Source organism: Octopus bimaculoides, chromosome 14, assembly GCF_046866305.1.
Source record: "Octopus bimaculoides isolate indiv1 chromosome 14, ASM4686630v1, whole genome shotgun sequence".
NCBI lineage: Eukaryota > Metazoa > Mollusca > Cephalopoda > Octopoda > Octopodidae > Octopus > Octopus bimaculoides.
The window spans coordinates 13456135-13478634 of NC_142941.1; the positions used below are offsets into that span (position 1 = coordinate 13456135).

The window sequence follows — 22500 nt, forward strand, 5'->3', positions numbered from 1 at the left end:
ATACATATATATATATAATATATGTAATGTATGTATATATATAATGTATATATATATATATGTATATATATGTATATATATGTATATATATATATGTATATATATATATATATGTATATATATGTATATATATATATATGTATATATATGTATATATATGTATATATATATATGTATATATATATGTATATATATATATGTATATATATATATATATATATATATGTATATATATATATATATATATATATATATATATACATACACACAAAACATATGCACATATCTATATCTATATACACACATACACAATGGGTTTCTACATACATTTTGTCTATCAAATTCACTTATAAGGGCATTGGTCAGCTCAGAGTTATAGCAGAAGACACTTGCCCAAAGTGCTTGCTGCACAGTGGGACTGAACCCAAAACCATGTGGTTGCAAAGCGAGTTTCTAAACCACACAGCCATGCTTATAAAGTAAATATAAATATTGAAACAGGGATTTTTAAAATTATTTTTATTTTAAATAGATAAAAGAAAACAACACACTGAATGCACTTGGCACCTTTTGTTTTTTTTCTCTTTCCTTCCTTTCACTTTTCTCCAGTCACCTTATTGAGCACTCTAAGACAAACTGTTTTTTCTGTTTTTCTTATGAGCCGTATCAACAGCTTTCTTTTGATTCTTGGTTGAAAGAATTTAAGCTAATTAATTTAATTTAAGCAAATATCTTTTGAGAAGGGAGCATGAATATCACCCAGTGTCATTCTCTTTTTCTATAAATTTATGGTCTTGCATTGGAATATATTCTTGGAGCATAATAGGAGGTACTGGATGGGTGGAATTATCAAAGCATTCTTGTCTGTCTTTACATTCTGAGTTCAAATTCTGCCGAGGTCGACTTTGCCTTTCATCCTTTTGGAGTCGATAAATTAAGTACCAGTTCTGTACTCTGGGGTTGATCTAATCGACTGCCCCCCCCCCCCCCTCCGCTATAATTTCGGGCCTTGTGCCTAGAGTAGAAAATAATTATTAAAGCATTCTTATCTGTCCTTACATTATGAGTTCAAATTCCGCCGAGGTTGACTCTGCCTTTCATCCTTTTGGGAGTCAATAAATTAAGTACCAGTTGTGTACTCGGGTCGATCTAATCAACTGGCCCCCTCCCCTATAATTTCGGGCCTTGTGCCTAGAGTAGAAAATAATTATTAAAGCATTCTTATCTGTCCTTACATTATGAGTTCAAATTCTGCCGAGGTTGACTTTGCCTTTCATCCTTTTGGGGTCGATAAATTAAGTACCAGTTCTGTACTGGGGTTGATCTAATCGACTGCCCCCCCCCCCCCCCTCCGCTATAATTTTGGGCCTTGTGCCTAGAGTAGAAACGAATTATTAAAGCATTTTCAACAAAATGCTTTGCAGTATTTTGTAGTGGCTCCTTGCATTCTGAATTTAGCATTTTAGTATTTAAATTGCCCGTATCTAGCCCAAATATCCTCTCTGTTTTATATTCAAACTAGCCTGATTTAACTTTTTACACATACCGTACAATGTCATTCTGAAAATAAGCAATCACATCTTTGAAATCTTGAATCTATGATTTATCCTTTACTTGTTTCAGTCATTGGACTGTAGCCAAGCTGAGGTACTATCTTGAAGGGCTTGGTCGAACTAATCAACCCCAGTACTTATTTTTTTTTTTTAAGCCTGGAACTTAGCAGTTCAACAGAAAAGACTGAAAGAATAAGTTACAGGATGTAAACAAACCAACACTGGTTATCAAGTGGTGGTGGTGGGAGGACAAACACAAAGACAGACATACACACGCACATGGGCTTCTTTCAGTTTCCGTCCACCAAATCCACTCACAAGGCTTTGGTCGGCCCAAGGCTATAGTAGAAGACACTTGCCCAAGGTGCCACGCAGTGGGACTGAACCCGGAAACGTGGTTGGTAAGCAAGCTACTTACGACACAGCCACTCCTGCGCCTAACAATTTTTTTTTATACAATTCCTAATAATATTTAATTATAAAAAATATTACAGGAATTTTTAAACAACAAATGGCTTTGGGGTACATCTGAGTGAAATAGATAGGACTCAAAGGATTCCATTGATAAAAAATGGTCGAGAAACACTGAATTAGAGCAATGTCACCTATAGAACTCACCATGTATTGTTTTTGTTTTCTAGTTTGTTTGGGGTTTTTTTTTTTTTGGAGGGGGAGTAGTGCATCTTATATGCCATCAAATTTTGTAACTTTTATACATAAAATGATTCACCAGCCATCTGCATGATTTAGAAGAGTTTTATTTATTTAAAGAAAGTTTTTTTTTCTTTTTCTTATTTTAGTCCTTGGAAAATTATTTTGCTGCTCTCCTCTCTCTTTCTCTCTCATGCACACACACACACACAGTAGTTGCATGCTCCAACATGAACTAAATTTTTTCTCTAATTTTTTTTTAATGTAGATTTTATGAATATCAATGCAAACCATATTTGGACTGTGCTATTTTTTTTGTCTAGTTTTATATTTAGTGAATTTTTATATCTACATTATTGTAAAAATTAGTTTAGTTTTTTTTTTCTCTCTCTCTCTCTTTATTTTTTAATTTTGTTTGTAAGAACTCTTTTAACTCTTCAACTGCAAAATTAGGTTTATTCCAGTAATGATGTTAAAAATATTCGCAAAAAAAAAAAAAAAGAAATAGAATCGGTGCTTTCTGCAAGTCACATTGCCCCAATAAATTTGGCCATATCTCAACAGAAAATAATTTCAAACATGGCATTCATCAACAAAAGATATCTTGGTTACACAAAACTGCTTTCCACAGTTAAAAGCAATGAAACTTTTAGTGGATAGGCGCGGAAGTGGCTGTGTGGTAAGTAGCTTGCTTACCAACCACATGGTTCCAGGTTCAGTCCCACTGCGTGGCACCTTGGGTAAGTGTCTTCTACTATAGCCTCGGGCCGACCAAAGCCTTGTGAGTGGATTTAGTAGACGGAAACTGAAAGAAGCCCGTCGTATATATGTATATATATATATATATGTATATGTATGTGATGTGTGTGTGTGTATGTTTGTGTGTCTGTGTTTGTCCCCCCAGCATCGCTTGACAACTGATGGTGGTGTGTTTACGTCCCCGTAACTTAGTGGTTCGGCAAAAGAAACCAATAGAATAAGTACTAGGCTTACAAAGAATAAGTCCTGGGGTCGATTTGCTCGACTAAAGGCGATGCTCCAGCACGGCCACAGTCAAATGACTGAAACAAGTAAAAGAGTAACCAGATAATTTATTCTGGATAATAAATGGTATTGTAAATACTGTATTTTCTAGCATACAAGTCAAACTTTTCAGACCAAAATTAATCACCAAAGCAGATAGGTCAACTTATACACCACGATGACTTTGGAGGACCAAAAATCCTGTGTGAAATGCAGTAGTAATTGGAAAGACATTGACAATGTTTCTATATACTGTCAACTAGTATGCTAAAAAAAATACAGTAGTTTTTCATTGGGAGCTGTTCTAACAGCACCAAAAGTGATTAGAAGACAAAACTAGCATCAAAAATCATTATCCTTATCACTAAATTGTTGCATTTGCATGTTCCCTTGATGAAGTGTAGCCTCAAAGTTGTTTTAGAATAAGACCAGATATACTTATCTGTCTAGTGGAAGCTCAATGGCTCAGTGGTTAGGGCAGCGAACTCGTGGTCATAGGATCACGGTTTCGATCTCCAGACCGGGCGTTGTCAGTGTTTATTGAACGAAAAACACCTAAAAGCTCCACGAGGCTCCGGCAGGGGATGGTGGTGAACCCTGCTGTACTCTTTCACCACAACTTTCTCTCACTCTTATTTCCTGTTTCTGTTGTGCCTGTAATTCAAAGGGTCAGCCTTGTCACACTGTGTCATGCTGAATATCTCCGAGAACTACGCTAAGGGTACACGTGTCTGTGGAGTGCTCAGCCACTTGCACGTTAATTTCACGAGCAGGCTGTTCCATTGATCAGATCAACTGGAACCCTCGTCGTCGGAAGCGACGGAGTACCAACAACAACTTATCTGTCTACCTGTTGGTTACAATTAGAAAATTGTCTTTTGTTTGTTTGGCTGATTGTCATGTTTTTATCTTTTACTGGTTTCAGTCATTGGACTGCGACCATGCTAGAACACCTTGAAGGGTTTAGTCAAGGTTCTTTTTCTATCAGTTTCTTTTGCTGAAACTACTAAGTTATGGGGATGTAAACAAACCAACACCAGTTGTCAAGTGGTAGGGGGCACACACACACACACACACACACACACACGTACTATGAGCTTCCATGCACTTTCTGTCTACCAAATTCACTCAGAAGGCATTGGTTGTCTTGGCTATAGTTTAGACACTCACCCAAGATGCCACACAGTAGGACTGAACCTGAAACAACATGATTGCAAAGCAAGCTTCCTAACCACACAGCCAAATATGTGTTTAATAGCTGTTTCTAGTAAGGCACAAGGCCTGCAATATCAAGGTGCTGGGTGGTCAATATCATTGACTCACAATGCTAAACTGGTAATCAACTCCAGAAGGATGAAAAGCAAAGTTGACGTCAACAGGATTTAAACTCAAAACATAAAGAGCCAGAACAAATACCACAAAGCAATTTTGCTTTCAACTTCTGCCAACCCAGCGTCCCATGCAATATAACCTCAGTTGTGTATTTTCTAATATTTTTCTCTTATTTTTCCTTTTTCTTTTTTCTATGTTTTCTTTTTAAATTACTTCCAAACCATCGTTGAGATATATGATAATTAATCGATGTGATTATTCTAATTGATAATTTTTCAGTTAATTAGCCCTCCGCCTTTCCTGTGCATCACATGTAATATATGGGACATATTTCCCTGACGTCCATGCATCATATCATATTTTCTGGCATACAAGTCAACATAATACATAATATAAACATTCAAACATTGTCATTACCTTACATTATTTACGAAAACTAAAAGAAGCAACACATATGCTAGGACACAACAACCTCCTAAGCAGACCGAGTGCAGATATGAATAGCATATGGGAACCGGTATTGAGGAAAGATAGAAAAATAATAGATTTATAAGCCCTAAAATTCACTCCATAATTGCCCATGGGCATATGGCGTAGTGGTTAAGAGCACGAGCTACTAACCCCAAGATTCCGAGTTTGATTCACAGCAGCGACCTGATTAATAATAGTAATAATAATAATAATAATAATAATATAATAATAGTAACATCGTTAGGAATGAGAACCCAGGTTCAAAATTTCCCCAAGACACCCGACGAAGGCTGGAGGGTATATCAGCCGAAACGTTGTGTTAACAACAAACAAGATGAGGACAAATATCTGTCAAATGTAAATAATGTAAATAATTCCTCATCTCTTAAATATAGAACTGTATTGTCATTACCTTTCCAAATCCTGCTGCATTTCACATGAAACATTTTTGTCCTTCAAAGTCGTTTTAGTGTGTAAAAGTTTGATAGTTGCAATAGAGACTTTAGTCTCTCTCTATCACCTTTCAACAGCATTATATATGAAGAGACATTAGAACAATTTTACAACATAATAAAAAGGTTTTATTTTTGATGATGTTTGGTTTCACAATTCCTGTCATTCAGCTTAGCAGCCGCTGATTAAGTTGTAATTTGGTAATGGAAGGTTAAGGGCTTCCTTGATGCCTTCCAAAGAAGCAAGTAGCTATCACCATCGAAGGCATCGTGGTGAAGAGTGCTTCGGTGAGGAGCGAGGAGTTGTCACGTAGAAGGTCTGTCCTCAACTCGCTGAGAAAATGAAACTCACTGTTTAAGTACCAGTTTTACTACGCATGCGCAACTCGAGGGGTTTCCGGTGGTAAAATCCCCTGCACATGCGCAGAATAGTACTTCCTCAATGGCGGCTATAATTTCGCGCCACTACAAGTGTATAAGTCAACCTACTTATTTTGACTGTAAGTTTTGCTCAGAAAAATTCAACTTGTATGCCTGAAAATACAGTATTATACATATTCCTATTATTTTCTCCGCCACTATTAACTTAGTACCTTTGAAAGAAAAGGTTTATGTTACTCAGAACATGTGAAACAAAGGCTAATGAACGATCTAAAAACAAGCATGGACGTTTAGAACAAACTTATGGAAATGCTTTGGACAGACAGAGGGTTAAAACTCTTCTAATGCCACATTCTTTTTCTTGATTTGATTTTGTTTCCCCTTTCACAGATCACAACTACTGGCTGTGCCGTGTAATGGTTACTACTATTAATACTACAATTATTATTACTAATACTATTATATGTAATTTGTGTTAGCTGTAAATATTTTTATCAATGTATGTCTGTAAGCCTTTCCATAGTAAACTGTTTTATGCTGCAATTACTATATATATTACAACATATATAATTACTGGATATAACAAAGCATAGTTGTGTGATGAAGCAGTTTGCTTTGCAAATTTGGGGCTATAATACAAGGCATTTTAAGGGTCTTCTAATAACCTCAAATTCACTCACAAAGCTGATCAGTGCCTTGTGAATGAATTTTGGAGTCAAAAACTGCGGGAAATTTCTGTAGGTGTGTGTGTGGTATGTGAGTTAGACAAATGTGCATGAATGTTGATATTTCAGGTTTGTCACTGAGTGAAATGGTGATGTTGACGTTAAGACTGGTTGTTCTGTACTTTTGAGGACCTCTGGAATAAAAAAAAAAATGTCCCTTACTTGAAAAATGGATAAGGGTTGGTGGTAGAGATGAATTCTTGATGCACAATACCACATTTCTGGAGGTGTCACTTGTGGCAGGTCTTCCAGATTGCCCACTGTCTTCCAGAGACATTCTTCCACTTTTGAAGTGCCCATGCCACTCAAAACATTGTGTACAATCCATTGCCTTTCACCTTAAGCTTACCAAAACATGCTAAATGTCTCTGTAACAGACTTCTCGAGTTTAAAACAAAATTTCACATTGGTTCTTTGTTCCTATCCAAGACAAAATCTCACATGACAGCATACACATGGTCAAAATTACACAAATTTCATAACTTGCAAAGTAAACACAGCAATGTCACTCAGCACACTGCTTCATGAAGGTCACTGCTAGCTCTTACTGTGCATGCAACCATGTGCTGCCATCTATTGGCACACTACAGAACTAATCCAGGAACTTTTTGATGCAACACGTAATATATATATATATATATATATATATATATATATATATATATATAAATATATAGTTTGAGGGAAAAGAACCAAGGTTCATGAACTCGTATATATTTATATAAATATAATACAAAGAATATATATACAAGTATACACACATGTATGTACATACTTACATCTACATGTGTATATACATGCATATCAGGGTACAGGACGTTAGAACAATAAACTACAGACAACGGAACGAACATATAGGAAAACGGAAAGCCACTTGGAATATCCCTTCATCAGCTGTCTCTATTCTATCTAGACGTTTCGAAGATAAGACAGAACGTACTCTAGAATAGTCTCTTCCTGAGTAGTGGATCAACCCACTACACAGGATTCCAAGGTGGCAAACACAAACCAAGACAGGAAAAAATGGACAGTGAAAACAACATTCAAAAGCCGTACGGCCAAACGCAAATCTGAGGTAGAACGCTAGTAGTTCGTCTTGCCTTCACAGCGGCTGGAGTGAAAAGAAAGTTGACCACAGGTCACACGAGAGCAGAGAGGATGGTGGAGGGAGGAAGTGGAACAAGGAGGAAGGGACAGAAGGGTATAGCAGTGAAGTAGAGGCCAGGACAGAGGTATAGATAGAAAGATGGAGGAAGACAGATAGATAAATAGATAGAAAGATAGATAGATAGATAGACAGATAGATAGATAGATAGAAAGATAGTCACGTCAGAATAATAGTAGACTTACTTGCAAAAAAGGACGTGTGCGTTCAATAATGTAATAATACAAAGAGTATATATACATGTATACACACATATATGTACATACTTACATCTACATGTGTATATACATGCATATCAGGGTACAGGACGTTAGAACAATAAACTACAGACAACGGAACGAACATATAGGAAAACGGAAAGCCACTTGGAATATCCCTTCATCAGCTGTCTCTACTCTATCTAGACGTTTCGAAGATAAGACAGAACGTACTCTAGAATAGTCTCTTCCTGAGTAGTGGATCAACCCACTACACAGAGGATTCCAAGGTGGCAAACACAAACCAAGACAGGAAAAAATGGACAGTGAAAACAACTATACATATACATATATTTATATATATATATTTTACTCTGTGAAACTTAATCTAATTTTAATTTTTAATAAATTGATTTTAATTGAGATTTTACCTGTAATTTTGGATTTTATCCCTAATATTATATATGTATATATATATATATATATTTCAGAAAATGAATAGAAGAGGCTTTTCTGATAATCTTTCCACTTTAATAATTAGATGTTTATGAGATTAAACTTGTAAACATCTTTATTAAAGTATAAAAGTTATCAGAAAAGCCATTTCTATTCATTTTTTTTTTTCCAAATATATAATACTGCATCAAGGACTTTCTATTTCTTATTCTACTGTGTATGTGTGTGTGATTGTGAGTATGTATGTATGTGTGTATATTTGTATATGTGCTCATATATAAATATACATATAAACACTATAGACTTCCACACAGTTTCACACACAAAAGGCATTAATCAGCCTGGGGCTATAGCAGAAGACACTCACCCAAGATGTCACACAGTAGGACTGAACCTAAACCACATTTTGCAAAGCAAGCTTCTTAACCACATGGCCATACTTGCATCCATAAATTTTTATTTTTCTCACTTATTTTCAGCTTTAAATGTTTTTTTTTTTTGTATAACTTGTTTAAATATACACCATGAATGCAGAAATGGAATGAATATTGTATAAATATCATTGATGATGTGTTACTGAAGAGCTGACTGTCTCTGTCTTTGGCTGGTCTAGTGGATGGAGGCCAATGATAACAGACAGACCTGCTTGTTGGCACCAGTGATAACGACAAAATTGACCTTTGGACAATGTTTTGATTTTAATTAGTATTAATTATATATTATTTATATTGTTTCACTTCCCTCTATATCTGTGTATGCATATATTTATATATATACATACATACATGCATACATATATATATATTTATATGCATATATTATGCACATATATGCTCCCTCTCTGTTAGAAGGCACAAGCACTTACACACACGGCGGTAACTTCTGCCTGCTAAATTCAATTACAAAGACACACACACACACACACACACACACACACACACACACACACACACACACACATATATTATAGTTAGATGTATAACTTCTTAATAATGTGGTTTCAAGTTCAGTACCACTGTGTGGAACCTTTGGCAAGTGTCTTCTACTATAGCCCTGGGCCAACCAAAGCCTTGTGGGTAGATTTAGTAGATAGAAATTGAAAGAAGCTCATTGTATATGTGTGTGTGTGTGTGTGTGTGTGTGTGCCCTTATCTTCACAGCATGTAATGGTTGTAGACAAAAATCACCATCATACAAATGATGATTGTGTTTAGTGTTCTGTGAGAAACAATGCCTGGCTATGGAGAAATATTGCCTCTGTTTGGAAATAGAAGGGAGTTGGCAAGAGAGAGCATCCAGCCATAGAAAATCTGCCTGAACAAATTTCACCTCACCCATGCCAGGATGGAATAGAATATGTTACGATGATTGATTGATAGATGGGTAGATTGATTGATGAATAGATAGACTGATGGATGGATAGATAGACTGATGGATGGATAGATTGGTGGATAGAAGGATGGATTGGTGGATAGATTGGTGGATGGATTGATGGATAGATTGATGGATAGATTGATGGATGGATTGGTGGATAGATTGATGGATGGATTGGTGGATAGATTGATGGATGGATTGATGGATAGATTGATGGATGGATTGGTGGATAGATTGATGGATGGATTGGTGGATAGATTGATGGATAGATTGATGGGTGGATTGGTGGATTGATGGATAGATTGGTGGATAGATTGATGGATTGATGGATAGATTGATGGATTGGTGGATAGATTGATGGATTGGTGGATAGAAGAATGGATTGATGGATAGATAGATTAATATGTAGATTGATGGATACTTAGATACATGGAGAGATGGGTACATAGAGAGATGGACAGACAGACAGACAGATAAATAGACAGATAACATATTTATTTGTATTTTTATTGTTCTTTCTCTTCCTTTCAGACTTTACAATAGTTGTGTGCCCTGGCCATGGAAGCAACAGTGAGAGCTGTTACATTGGTTCATTTGTCAGCCATGCACAGAGTCAAGGTTACCGTGTTGTCATCCAGAATCACCTTGGGACACTAAAGGATGTCAAACTCACTTCACCACGAGTTTTTAACTATGGTAGGTTAACAAATCATTTGCATGTCTCCATCTGTTACAAAATTCTTTTGCATTTTATAGTTCTTTGATAAGTGTGATTCCACAATACAATTGATTTTTGGGATCTGGGACATTATTTCGTGTATTTGTGTAAATTTTTATATAGCAAGTTATTGTAAGTGCTTCAGTCATTTGATTTTGACTGCGGCCATGCTGGGGCACCTCTTTGAAGAATTTTTTTTGTCAAATGAATCAACTGCAGTACTTATTTTTTTAAAGTCTAATACTTCTGTTATTCAGTCTCTTTTGATGACCCACTAAGTTACAGGGATATAAATACATCAACAGCTGTTGTCAAGTGGCGAGGAGACAAGTACACAAAGACACTTGCATGTACATATATATATATATATATATATATATATATATATATATATATATATATATATAATGAGCTTCTTTCAGTTTCTGTCTACCAAATCCACTCAGGAGGCTTTGGTTGGCCTGAGGCTATAGTAGAAGACACTTTGCCCAAGACGCCACATCATGTGACTGAATCCAGAACCATGTGATTGGTAAGCAAACGTCTTACACCACACAACCACACCTGCATGAGAAATAGTGTCATTGATTATAGGTTTCCAGTGGGTCAGTTACTAGTTTACTGCATTCCTAACATTAAGAGATATTAACTATGGTTTGTTTTTCATTCTTTTAACAAAGTCTTTACTATTATATCATTGCTTCATAACGTAATGTTATTCCCAAGTTAAATCAACGTTAATGACTGAGCAAGTAATGAATTAATCGTAATTAATGACTGAGCAAGTAATGAATTAATCGTAGCTAATGACTGAGCAAGTAATAAATTAATCGTAGCTAATGACTGAGCAAGTAATAAATTAATCGTAGTTAATGACTGAGCAAGTAATAAATCAATCATATTTAATGACTGAGCAAGTAATAAATTAATCGTAATTAATGACTGAGCAAGTAATAAATTAATCGTAGTTAATGACTGAGCAAGTAATAAATTAATCGTAGCTAATGACTGAGCAAGTAATAAATTAATCGTAGCTAATGACTGAGCAAGTAATAAATTAATTGTAGTTAATGACTGAACAAGTAATAAATTAATCGTAATTAATGACTGAGCAAGTAATAAATTAATAAATTAAATAAACCGCCGGTGGAGTGTGTGCCACCAGCAGACGAGGCTCTGTCGGTGGAAAGTGTGCCACTGGCAGAGCAGTCTGAGATCCCTTCTCATGAGGAAGAGGAGTTTGTTCTCCTTTTTCACGAGGGAGGGACAGTGGACCGTTTTTTGGAAGGCCTGTGCGGCCAGGACCGTGAATGCTTGGCCTGCACAGATAGCCCAGTATGGCCTCCGCAGGTGATCGCGGAGGTTATAACAGTGGGAACCTTGTCAAAGGTCGTAGCGACCTTTGACAACGAAGAATACACCTCTCTCTTTATAGGCCCCAACCTGTCGATGTGGATTTGTCTGCAGGCGGCAGGTGAATTGCTTGGGGGGCAATGAAGAGGAGGAGGATTGAGTGTAAACTTGAGAAATGATTTTCGTGACAATTGATGTATTATATGTTTGAAACAAATTAAATAAAAGAACAGTGATTTCGAGGGGCCATCGGTCGGCAGGTGCCGGTGCCCCTCTCATCCTCATCATAAGTGCTATCATCTCACCTCATCCTTGTTGTGTCCAGCCTGCCTTGCTACTTTAGTAACTTCTTTGTACTGCCTGTGTGGCAAATTTAATGAATAAAAGTAATAAATTAATCTAACATGTAAATTATGTAATCTCACAAGGCTTTGATCAACCCAAGGCTGTAGTAGACATTTGCCCAATGTGCTGCACAGAAGGACTGAACATGAAATCACAAGCTTCTTAACTACAAGGGTCCATGCCTGCACCTTATCTCTATCTTAAATCTTTAACCCTTCAGTATTCAAACCGGCCATATCTGGCCCAAATATTCTACCTGTTTTATGTTCAAACTGGTTAGATCCAACCTCTCACACCTACCCTACAATTCCATTCTAAAAGTAAACAATAACATCATTGAAACCCCAAAACCATGAGATAAATACCTGATTAATTCAAAACAATGTGAATAAATAGGTATTTCATTTTAGAATAATTTGAATGCTAAAGGAAAATTATGCCCAAGACCATATAATAAATTTACTGATGTCATAGCAGACAATGATCCTCCTTTCCTTCTTGTCAAGAATGCTCTTCTTAAATTTAAGACTTAATTTATTGTCAGCATTTGAAAGCAGTCAGTAGTTTCAAGTTTGTTTTACTGCTATGTTGAGCAGATTATGTCTTTACAAAAAATGTTCATGTTAAGGTAGAATATCATTTAAATTATTGTAAAATACCTTTTTTCTTCTTAATTATAAGATAGATGTTTTTAAAAGGCTGGATAGTTTTATTGTTTTAAAGTAATTTTTTTTAAGCTTAAATTTCACCTAAATCAAAATTTGACTTCAAGATCTTTACATAATCATAACAATTTTATATTATATATATACATATATATATATATATATTTTTTCGTAATTAGGTAACACTGACGATTTCCATAGCATCACACTTGAGATACAAAAACTTTATCCGGATACTAAAATGAGTTTAGTTGGTTTTAGTATGGGGGCCAATATTGTTCTCAAGTACCTCGGAGAGAATTTTGAAAATCAGAAGCGCTTTCTCTGTGGCCTGTCAATTTGTCAAGGATATGATGCTAATTTGTAAGTACCATATATTTATCTTGCAAAAAAAAAAAAATATAAATTCATGTTTTAAATTTTTTTTTTTATCATTTTAAGTCAGAACAAAGCAAGTTTTAAAAGTAAACAGGTCAATAGTTTTACCTGGTATTTCAATATTTGAGATTTAGGACCCCTTCTTGAGCGAATCTTTGGAGGAAAGTTCTTAATAGCTGAATTCTCTCTCTACTCCATAAATGATCTCTAATATCAAGATAAACAGTGCCTGACCTTGGAAGTGGGGCCCAGTTAGAATTTTCTTCAAGTCGAGTAGCCCATCTCACTCAAAAAGTCCCTGAATAAAGGTTGTTTAAGGATGATGAACAAGACTATAGTAGAAGACACTTGCCCAAGGAGCCATGCAATGGAACTGAACTGGGAACCATGCAATTGGGAAGCAAACTTCATACCACAGCGACATCTGCCCCTATAAACAGCCACATCTATAACTCCTTTCATTTATTTTGTATTATTTATTCCATAATCTGCATTTTCTATTCCATATCTATGCATTAAACTTCCTTGTGTGGAGGCGCAATGGCCCAGTGGTTAGGGCAGTGGACTTGCGGTCATAGGATCGTGGTTTCGATTCCCAGACCGGGCGTTGTGAGTGTTTATTGAGCAAAAACACCTAAAGCTCCACGAGGCTCCGGCAGGGGATGGTGGCGAACCCTGCTGTACTCTTTCACCACAACTTTCTCTCACTCTTTCTTCTTGTTTCTGTTGTGCCTGTAATTCAAAGGGTCATCCTTGTCACACTCTGTGTCACGCTGAATATCCCTGAGAACTATGTTAAGGGTACCCGTGTCTGTGGAGTGCTCAGCCACTTGTACGTTAATTTCACAAGCAGGCTGTTCCGTTGATCAGATCAACTGGAACCCTTGCCGTTGTAAGCGACGGAGTGCCAACAACAAACTTCCTTGTATTCATTTGTCTTTATACTTATATGCTCTTTCTTGTAGTTAATATTTATCTTCTTTATTTTGAATATCAAATCCAGAGCTGTGTCCCACTACTTTGACACCCTGAGTCCATGCAGTGCCTACTTATTGCTGTTGACCACTCGCCAGAAATCACTGCTGTGGGAACATAAAGACGTATTGTTCAGTGATGAAGCGAAGAACAGATATGGAGCCCTAGATGAGGATCGCATCTTTAACTCACCCACTCTCTTGGAAATTGATGAATATTACAGCCGGTTAGTGAAAAACAATTCCTGTTCAACCCTCTTTGTCACTTTTCAAAATTTTTTTTTTTTTAAACATTTATTTTTCCCTGATAACATTAGTGAAATAGTTTCTGTTATGCAAATTCAGATATTTGCATACCACTTTGTTTGCTTTGAGAGCTGGGGTTTTTTATTTTTATGCTGGGGGATTGTTTTTTGGTGGGGTGGTTTTGTTCATCAGTTAGTCTCACCTTCCTACAGCTAAGAGGCACTGTCTTCAATGGTTTAGAGAAATAAATCAACACTACTACTTATTTTTTTAATCTATTAGTCTCTTTTGCCAAACTGTTAAGTTATGGGTACATAAACAAACCAACACTGGTTGTCAAATGCACACACACACACACACATATATACACTAAATTAATAATTATATACAACTGACTGGCCCTCGTGCTGGTGGCACATAAAAGCACCTACTACACTCTCAGAGTGGTTGGCGTTAGGAAGGGCATCCAGCTGTAGAAACTTTGCCAGATCAGATTGGAGCCTGGTGTAGCCTTCTGACTCGCCAGTCCTCAGTCAAACCATCTAACCCATGCCAGCATGGAACGACGACGATAATGATGATCTATAATTATATAATTATATTAAAGAGATCAAGAAAGAATTTTCTCCAACATGCTGAAAGAAGACACCAAAGGTGCTAAAAAGCCTCTGTATAACTCGGTTTGTGAGTGAGCAAATGAAAAATACTAAATAAAACTTGTGCATTGGGTCCAATTTCAGGATTAAGACAATAAAGAGCTTATTTCCCATCCTCAGCACAATATTCAAAGAAACAAAGCAAAAGTGTACATCCATATACAAATATCTGTGCTTATATGCACCAGATAAAGTCAAATTTTTCTTTTCATTTCAGCCACGTGTTTTTTCATCGAAATAGCTTTGCAGAAAATGCGATTTCATTCAGGCGTAAAACTATTTCATTATTTATTCGTAATAGAATTCAGGATAAAATCACATTAATGATTATATTGAGTGGCCAGCATGATAAACATACATATTTATGATATATATATATTTGTGACATACTCTCTTTTACTTGTTTCAGTCATTTGACTGCGGCCATGCTGGAGCACCGCCTTTAGTCGAGCAAATCGACCCCAGGACTTGTTCTTTGTAAGCCTAGTACTTATTCTATCGGTGTCTTTTGCCGAACCGCTAAGTTACGGGGACGTAAACATACCAGCATCGATTGTCAAGCAATGGTGGGAGGACAAACGCAGACACACACATACATATATATATATATATGTATATATATATATATATACATATATACGACGGGTTTCTTTCAGTTTCCGTCTACCAAATCCACTCATAAGGCTTTGGTCGGCCCGAGGCTATAGTAGAAGACACTTGCCCAAGGTGCCACGCAGTGGGACTGAACCCGGAACCATGTGGTTGGTAAGCAAGCTACTTACCACACAGCCACTCTTGCGCCTTATATATATATATGGTGGTTGGTTTATCTCCCACTGGTGATACAATCTTGGGCACTTATATGCACTAAAAGTCCATTTGAGAAGTTCTCTCATGGTAATGATGACAGTATTCTAACTCAACATCCACATTTAAATGGGGATAAATATTACCTTTTGTTGCTTCCCAACCACATGGTCCCAGATTCAGTCCCACTGTGTGGCACCTTGGGCCAGTGTCTTCTACTATAGCTTCAGGCTGACCAAAGCCTTGTGAGTGGATTTGGTAGACGGAAACTGAAAGAAGCCCGTTGTATATGTATGTGTTTGTCACCTCACCATCGCTTGACAACTGATGTTGGTGTGTTTATGTCCCCGTAACTTAGCGGTTTGGCAAAAGAGACCGATAGAATAAGTTCTTGGCTTACAAAGAATAAGTCCTGGGGTCGACTAAAGACAGTGCCCCAGCATAGCTGCAGTCAAATGACTGAAACAAATAAAAGAATATATATATATATATATGTATATATATGAGCTTCCGCACAGTTTCTATGTACCAAATTCATTCACAAGGTATTGAGGTATTGATAAGCCCAGGGCTACAGTAGAAGATACTTGCCCCAAGTGCCAGGCTGTGGGACTGAACCCAAAACCATATGGTTGGAAAGTGAGCTTTTTTTCCTTGACATAAAGATTGCAGCTTCTGTCTTTTCAATGACATGCAAATGTTAAGTATGTTATAGAGATAAAGATTTTACTAATGTGAACTATTAATATTTTCCAACTTTAAAGAGGTCGATTGATACAATGCAAGATCTAATTTTCATTCTTTCTTTAGGAGAGTTGCTGGGTTTTCCAGTGTCCAAGAATATTACCGATGGTGCAGTTCTATTCATTATTTAGATAATGTAAGTTGAAAAAGCCATTATTTTGCTCTATGTATCTGTCTGTCTGTCTGTCTGTCTGTCTCTCTTTTTCTCCAAGGTGGGGAGCCTGTTGGGTACATGCTCCCACTCAAGAAAAGAAGTGCACCCTTCTAGATAATGTTATTAAGCACTTTTTGTCCTGGAATTGTATTCCCTTCTGACCTTGTACCTTCTCTTCAAAAAATTCCTGGGACCACACCTGCTCTCTCTCTCTCTCTCTCTCTCTCTCTCTCTCTCTCTCTCTCTCTCTCTCTCTCTCTCTCTCTCTCTCTCTCTCTCTCTCTCTCTCCCTCTCATAATACACATATGTATTTATGTCTGCATGTTTGTATGAGTGAGTGAGTATTACCCTTATCTCTGTGTGCATTCACTGACTATAAAGAGCTTTACTGCAAACACAGGTGTCCTTTGCTAGCAGTCAACTAGCAAAAAATGTCCATGCTTCTGTACATATCTTGACATGTTGTGTAATCTTTATGTACAGAAGGCTCAGCTACGTGGTGCTGTTTTTTTCCTGTTCACCATATAACTATGTCTGGGTTGTTCATTGCTCGAGAGACTGGAAGATATTACTTTGCTTGGAAACAAGTGAGGATTGGTGACAGGAAAGACATGCAAGCATAGAAAATCTGCATGAAGCACGGAAAAGTGAATGTCAAAATGATGATGGTTGGCATTAGGAAGGGCATTCAGTTGTAGATGTTGATAATGATGGTATGTGTTTGTACATCTCTCTCTTTACTCTTTTACTTGTTTCAGTCATTTGACTGTGGCCATGCTGAAGCACCGCCTTTAGTCGAGCAAATCAACCCCAGGACTTACTCTTTATAAGCCTAGTACTTATTCTATTGGTCTCTTTTTGCCGAACCGCTAAGTTACGGGGACGTAAAGATACCAGCATCGGTTGTCAAGCGATGGTGGGGGGAAGAAACACACATACGTACATATATATATATATATATATATATATATATATATATATATATATATATATACGACGGGCTTCTTTCAGTTTCCGTCTACCAAATCCACTCACAAGGCTTTGGTCGGCCCGGGGCTATAGTAGAAGACACTTGCCCAAGGTGCCACGCAGTGGGACTGAACTCGGAACCATGTGGTTGGTAAGCAAGCTACTTACCACACAGCCACTCCTGCGCCTATACATACTTGTGCCTATACATACATATTTGCAAGGTATGATCTTAACTCATAATCCCTACCAACATTAATGTTTCAACTCTTTCTTTTCTATTTTTCCTCTCTAGATCAAAATTCCATTATTGTTACTCAATGCTGCTGATGATCCTCTCGTCCCTCAAGATCTTTTAAGAATACCAAAAACTCAAGCAAGTAAGTATTTTGCTGTTTGGAATGAGATAATCAGGTGCAACTGTTTGGACTTTGACCATTTGACATGGCTGATTGGTTACTGAACCTGCTTTGGCGAAGCCTCTTTTTGGTCCATAAAATAATTATCAGTTGAACACTGGGGGGGTCACTGTAATCAATTTACCCCTTTCCCCCCAAAATTGCTGGCATTATGCCAAAATTTGAAATCATTATTAGAGTGGCAAGCAGGAAGAATTGTAAACATGTCAGACAAAATGCTTAGCGACATCTTCCAGTTCTTTACATCCTCGATTCAAATTCTACTGAGGTTGAATTTGGCTTCCATCCTTTTAGGGTCAATAAAATAAGTATCAGTTGATTACTGAGGTCAACATAATTGACCAGTCCTCTCCCTCCAAATTTCAGGTATTGTGCCTATGATAGAAAAATTATTATTCTTAAGGCAGCAAACTGGCATAATTGTTATTGTTGTTGTTCTTGTTGTTGTTGGCACTCCGTCGCTTATGATGTCGAGGGTTCCAGTAGATCCAATCAACGGAACAGCCTGCTCGTGAAGTTAACGTGCAAGTGGCTGAGCACTCCACAGACATGTGTACCCTTAACGTAGTTCTCGGGGATATTCAGCGTGACACAGTGTGACAAGGCTGACCTGTTGAATTACAGGTACAACAGAAACAGGAAGTAAGAGTGAGAGAAAGTTGTGGTGGAAGAATACAGCAGGGTTCGCCACCATCCCCTGCCGGAGCCTCGTGGAGCTTTTAGGTGTTTTTGCTCAATAAACACTCACAACACCCGGTCTGGGAATCGAAACCGTGAGTCCGCTGCTCTAACCACTGGGCCATTGCACCTCCAGGCATAATTGTTAGCATGCTAGATAAAATGCTTAGTGGTATATCTTCCAGCTCTCTACATTCATAGTTCAAATTACACCAAGTTTGACTTTGCCTATCATCCTTTCAGGGTCGATTAAATAAGTACCAGTTACACACTGGGGTTGAAGTAATCGACTTAATCCCTTCCCTCAAATTTGAGGCCTTGTGCTTCAGTAGAAACTGTTATTTCCGATTTACTTTTATCTAGAAATCAAAGGAAATGACTACTATTCCCTTCAAACTTTGCTTTTCTGACCTGGACATCAATGTTTTCAAACTGACCTATTTTCCATTACATTTCAGACAGATTCAGTGCTTAGTTGCTGAAGCAGAAATAGCGTTATAGCAAATATTCTGCTCAACATCACAGATTTGCTTGTCAGTTGATTGACCTTAACAATTTGAACATGTCACTTAGTGGCTGACAATATGTGCATGTCTGATCACGAGCAGGAGTAGTGTGGGGAACATCATAGCCATGTATTGAGAGGGATTCTTTGGGGTTTGAATAAATACAACAAAAGTAAAGTTTGAAGGAAATATTAGCCATTTTTCATACTTTCTAGGGGGAAAGCAATTTGGAGATAACAGTTGCTACTCAAAGACAAAAACCATGTTACACAGTGTAATATTTTGATTATTTTGATATTAGTTTTTAAGATGGGAAGAAATGCCAGCATTAACTTAATCTCTTTTCTCTCTCTTTCTGTTTCTACTCATTGCAGTGAATAATGACAAATGTATTATGGCTGTGACAACACACGGAGGACATCTTGGCTACCTTGAAGGTGGAAGCTTCTTTCCAAACGAAATCTCTTGGTCGGATAAGCTTATTGTCCAATATTTGGACACAATCATCTCACAACATATGGCCAACATTGCTGAACTACAAACCTAGTGAAATCGGACCAAATAAATCATCATTGTTAAATATATAATTATTATCATTACTGCTATTATTAATAATATTGTTATTATTGCTTTCGCTATCTGTTTATTACTACTACTTTTATATCATCATTACCATCCTCATCATCCTCATCAACATCATCATATCAAAGTGGCGAGCTGGCAGAATCGTTAGCATGCCAGACGAAATGCTTAATGACATTTCATCCATCTTTATGTTCTGGGTTCAAATTTCACCAAGGTTGACTTTGCCTTTCATCCTTTCGGGGTCGATAAAATAAGTACCAGTTGAGCACTGGGGTTGATGTAATTGACTAACCTCCTCCCCCATAACTTCAGGCTCTGTGCCTATAGTAGAAAGTCATTATTATTATCATTATTATTATCATTATTATTATCATTATTATTATTATCATTATTATTATTATTATTATTATGTAATGAATGCTGTGAAGTCATAGTAAAGTTCCTGGTGAAACTTATTCTGCAATTCAGTTTCAATGCTTCCCTTCTGTCTAGTAAAAGCATGTGTGTTGCAACTCCCATTCCTTTCCATGCTATATAATGTCTAAGCTGTAAGCATCATTATCAATGCTATTATTATTATTATTATTATTATTATTCTGCTAAGGTCGACTTTGCCTTTTTTCCTTTCGGGGTCGGTAAGATTAAGCACCAGTTGATCACTGGGGTCAATGTAATTGACTTATCCCCTCCCCGAAAATTTCAGGCCTTGTGCCTATAGTAGAAAGGATTATTATTATTATTATTATTATTATTATTATCAACATCATTATTTTTATTGTCAACATCATTATTATTTTTATCATCATCACCATCATTATTATTATTGTTATTATTATTATTACTCCTGTCATGTATTCTGCTGAACTCTTCCATGTATATGAGCTAACTAGAGAGGCTCTTGCTACCAATAGGCGAAATTTGGGTATAATTTCCATAAACTGAATGTATATTTATGTGTGTGTGTGTTCCATATATATATATATATATATATATATATATATGGACTGTGATGTAATTATAGTGATATCAGTATGTTGATAATACCAATTTTTTTTTTACATTAATAATGTACATGTGGTTATGTATGAAGTTATGTAATCTGCTGAACTCTTCCATGTATGTGAGCCAACTGGAGTGGCTCTTGATATTACAAATCCAAATTTGGGTGTATAATATGATCTATATATATATATATATATATATATATATATATATAGTGATATACTGTGATGTAATTATGGTTATATTAATACATTAATTATAAAAGTTATGACATAAGTTGGTTAGATATTGGGATATGTTTTGAGTTGATCTAACTGGTTATTGCTAAGAACTTGCTAGCAATAAAAATGCTTTTTAAGGTTACATGGAGTGCTTCAAGTGCTGTATGTGGTTCAGAAATACATCAGACGGAACATATCCTTAATAAAGAATTTAAAGAACTAGGACCAAAATCAAAATATTTCACATATGTTGCTAATGCCTTAGGGAAAAGTATGAATGACTCAACTTCCATTCCCTCCCACTTTCATTTATATAATAGTAAAAATTGTAACTGTTAAGACTAAGGATATAAAGAGAATATATAGAAATAACATAGTAATATTTAACCTTGAAGCATTCAGATTACTCTGTTAAATGTAATGCTTATTTATTTGGATTAATGCTGCATTGTCTCATATCTTTGAAATTTTGGTGATGTGATTGTTTAGTTTAGAATGACATTGTAAAGTAGTTGTGAGAGGCCAGTTTGAACATAAAACAGGTAGACTTTATGGACCAGATATGGTCAGTTTAAAGGCTTAATAGCTATAAAAAATGAGTCGCAGAAAATAGACAGCCTGCGTCTCTCTAGAGCAATCGCATCACATGGTACATGTAACGTCTGTGTAACACATCATCGAAAAGCAAGCATACTTCCTTCTTGTATCAAAAACAAGAAAGAAAGAAATGGATCTGTATTGATTCCACAGGCATGTTTTAGGTAGATCCATCAAAAGTACTCTGATTTCTTAGAGGGTGCCATTGGCTGTTCTAATAAGATATTATGAATTGCGTTAGAATACCTGGATGGTTACATGTACCCATACACACAAAAAGAACATGTCCTGGTTCTGAATAGCATTATTCTGTGAGAGAAATGACAGTGATACTATATGTTTGGCTTCATAATACAATCTTTACATTATCCATAAGCCAATTAAAAAACAAAAAGAGCAAAAAACACCATCACTGATCAGTAATAGAAGAAAACTACTCTTCTAACAGATCGAGAGATTCTGTACACTTACACTTTAGAATTGAAGTTTCAATATGGTACAAATGGTAATAATAATTAGCCTGTGTTTTAGCTGTGGGAGTTGAATAGAACTTATGTCCTTAATCTCAAATATTTACAAATGACCATTTTCACAACTGGGGTCGTGCTAAATTTTCATTTTTTATTTTATTTTAATTTAGATATTGTCCATGACATTATTTGAAGTTCCGATAAATATTATGAAAGCTTTTTTTTCTAGCCA

General features: G+C 36.4%; 1 protein-coding gene across 1 annotated transcript in view; it reads left to right on the forward strand.

Annotated features, from left to right (window-relative positions):
* The window catches only part of LOC106881896 (monoacylglycerol lipase ABHD2), a 75675-nt gene extending 55443 nt beyond the window's left edge, over window positions 1–20232 (forward strand). Inside the window, exons 3-8 of the mRNA XM_089362353.1 lie at window positions 10312–10476; window positions 13041–13224; window positions 14243–14440; window positions 16733–16802; window positions 18086–18170; window positions 19768–20232. Of these exons, the coding sequence (XP_089218479.1) occupies window positions 10312–10476; window positions 13041–13224; window positions 14243–14440; window positions 16733–16802; window positions 18086–18170; window positions 19768–19940 (875 nt within the window). The 3' untranslated portion in view covers window positions 19941–20232. The remainder of the gene's footprint in view (window positions 1–10311; window positions 10477–13040; window positions 13225–14242; window positions 14441–16732; window positions 16803–18085; window positions 18171–19767) is intronic.
* Window positions 20233–22500: the final 2268 nt, after the last annotated feature.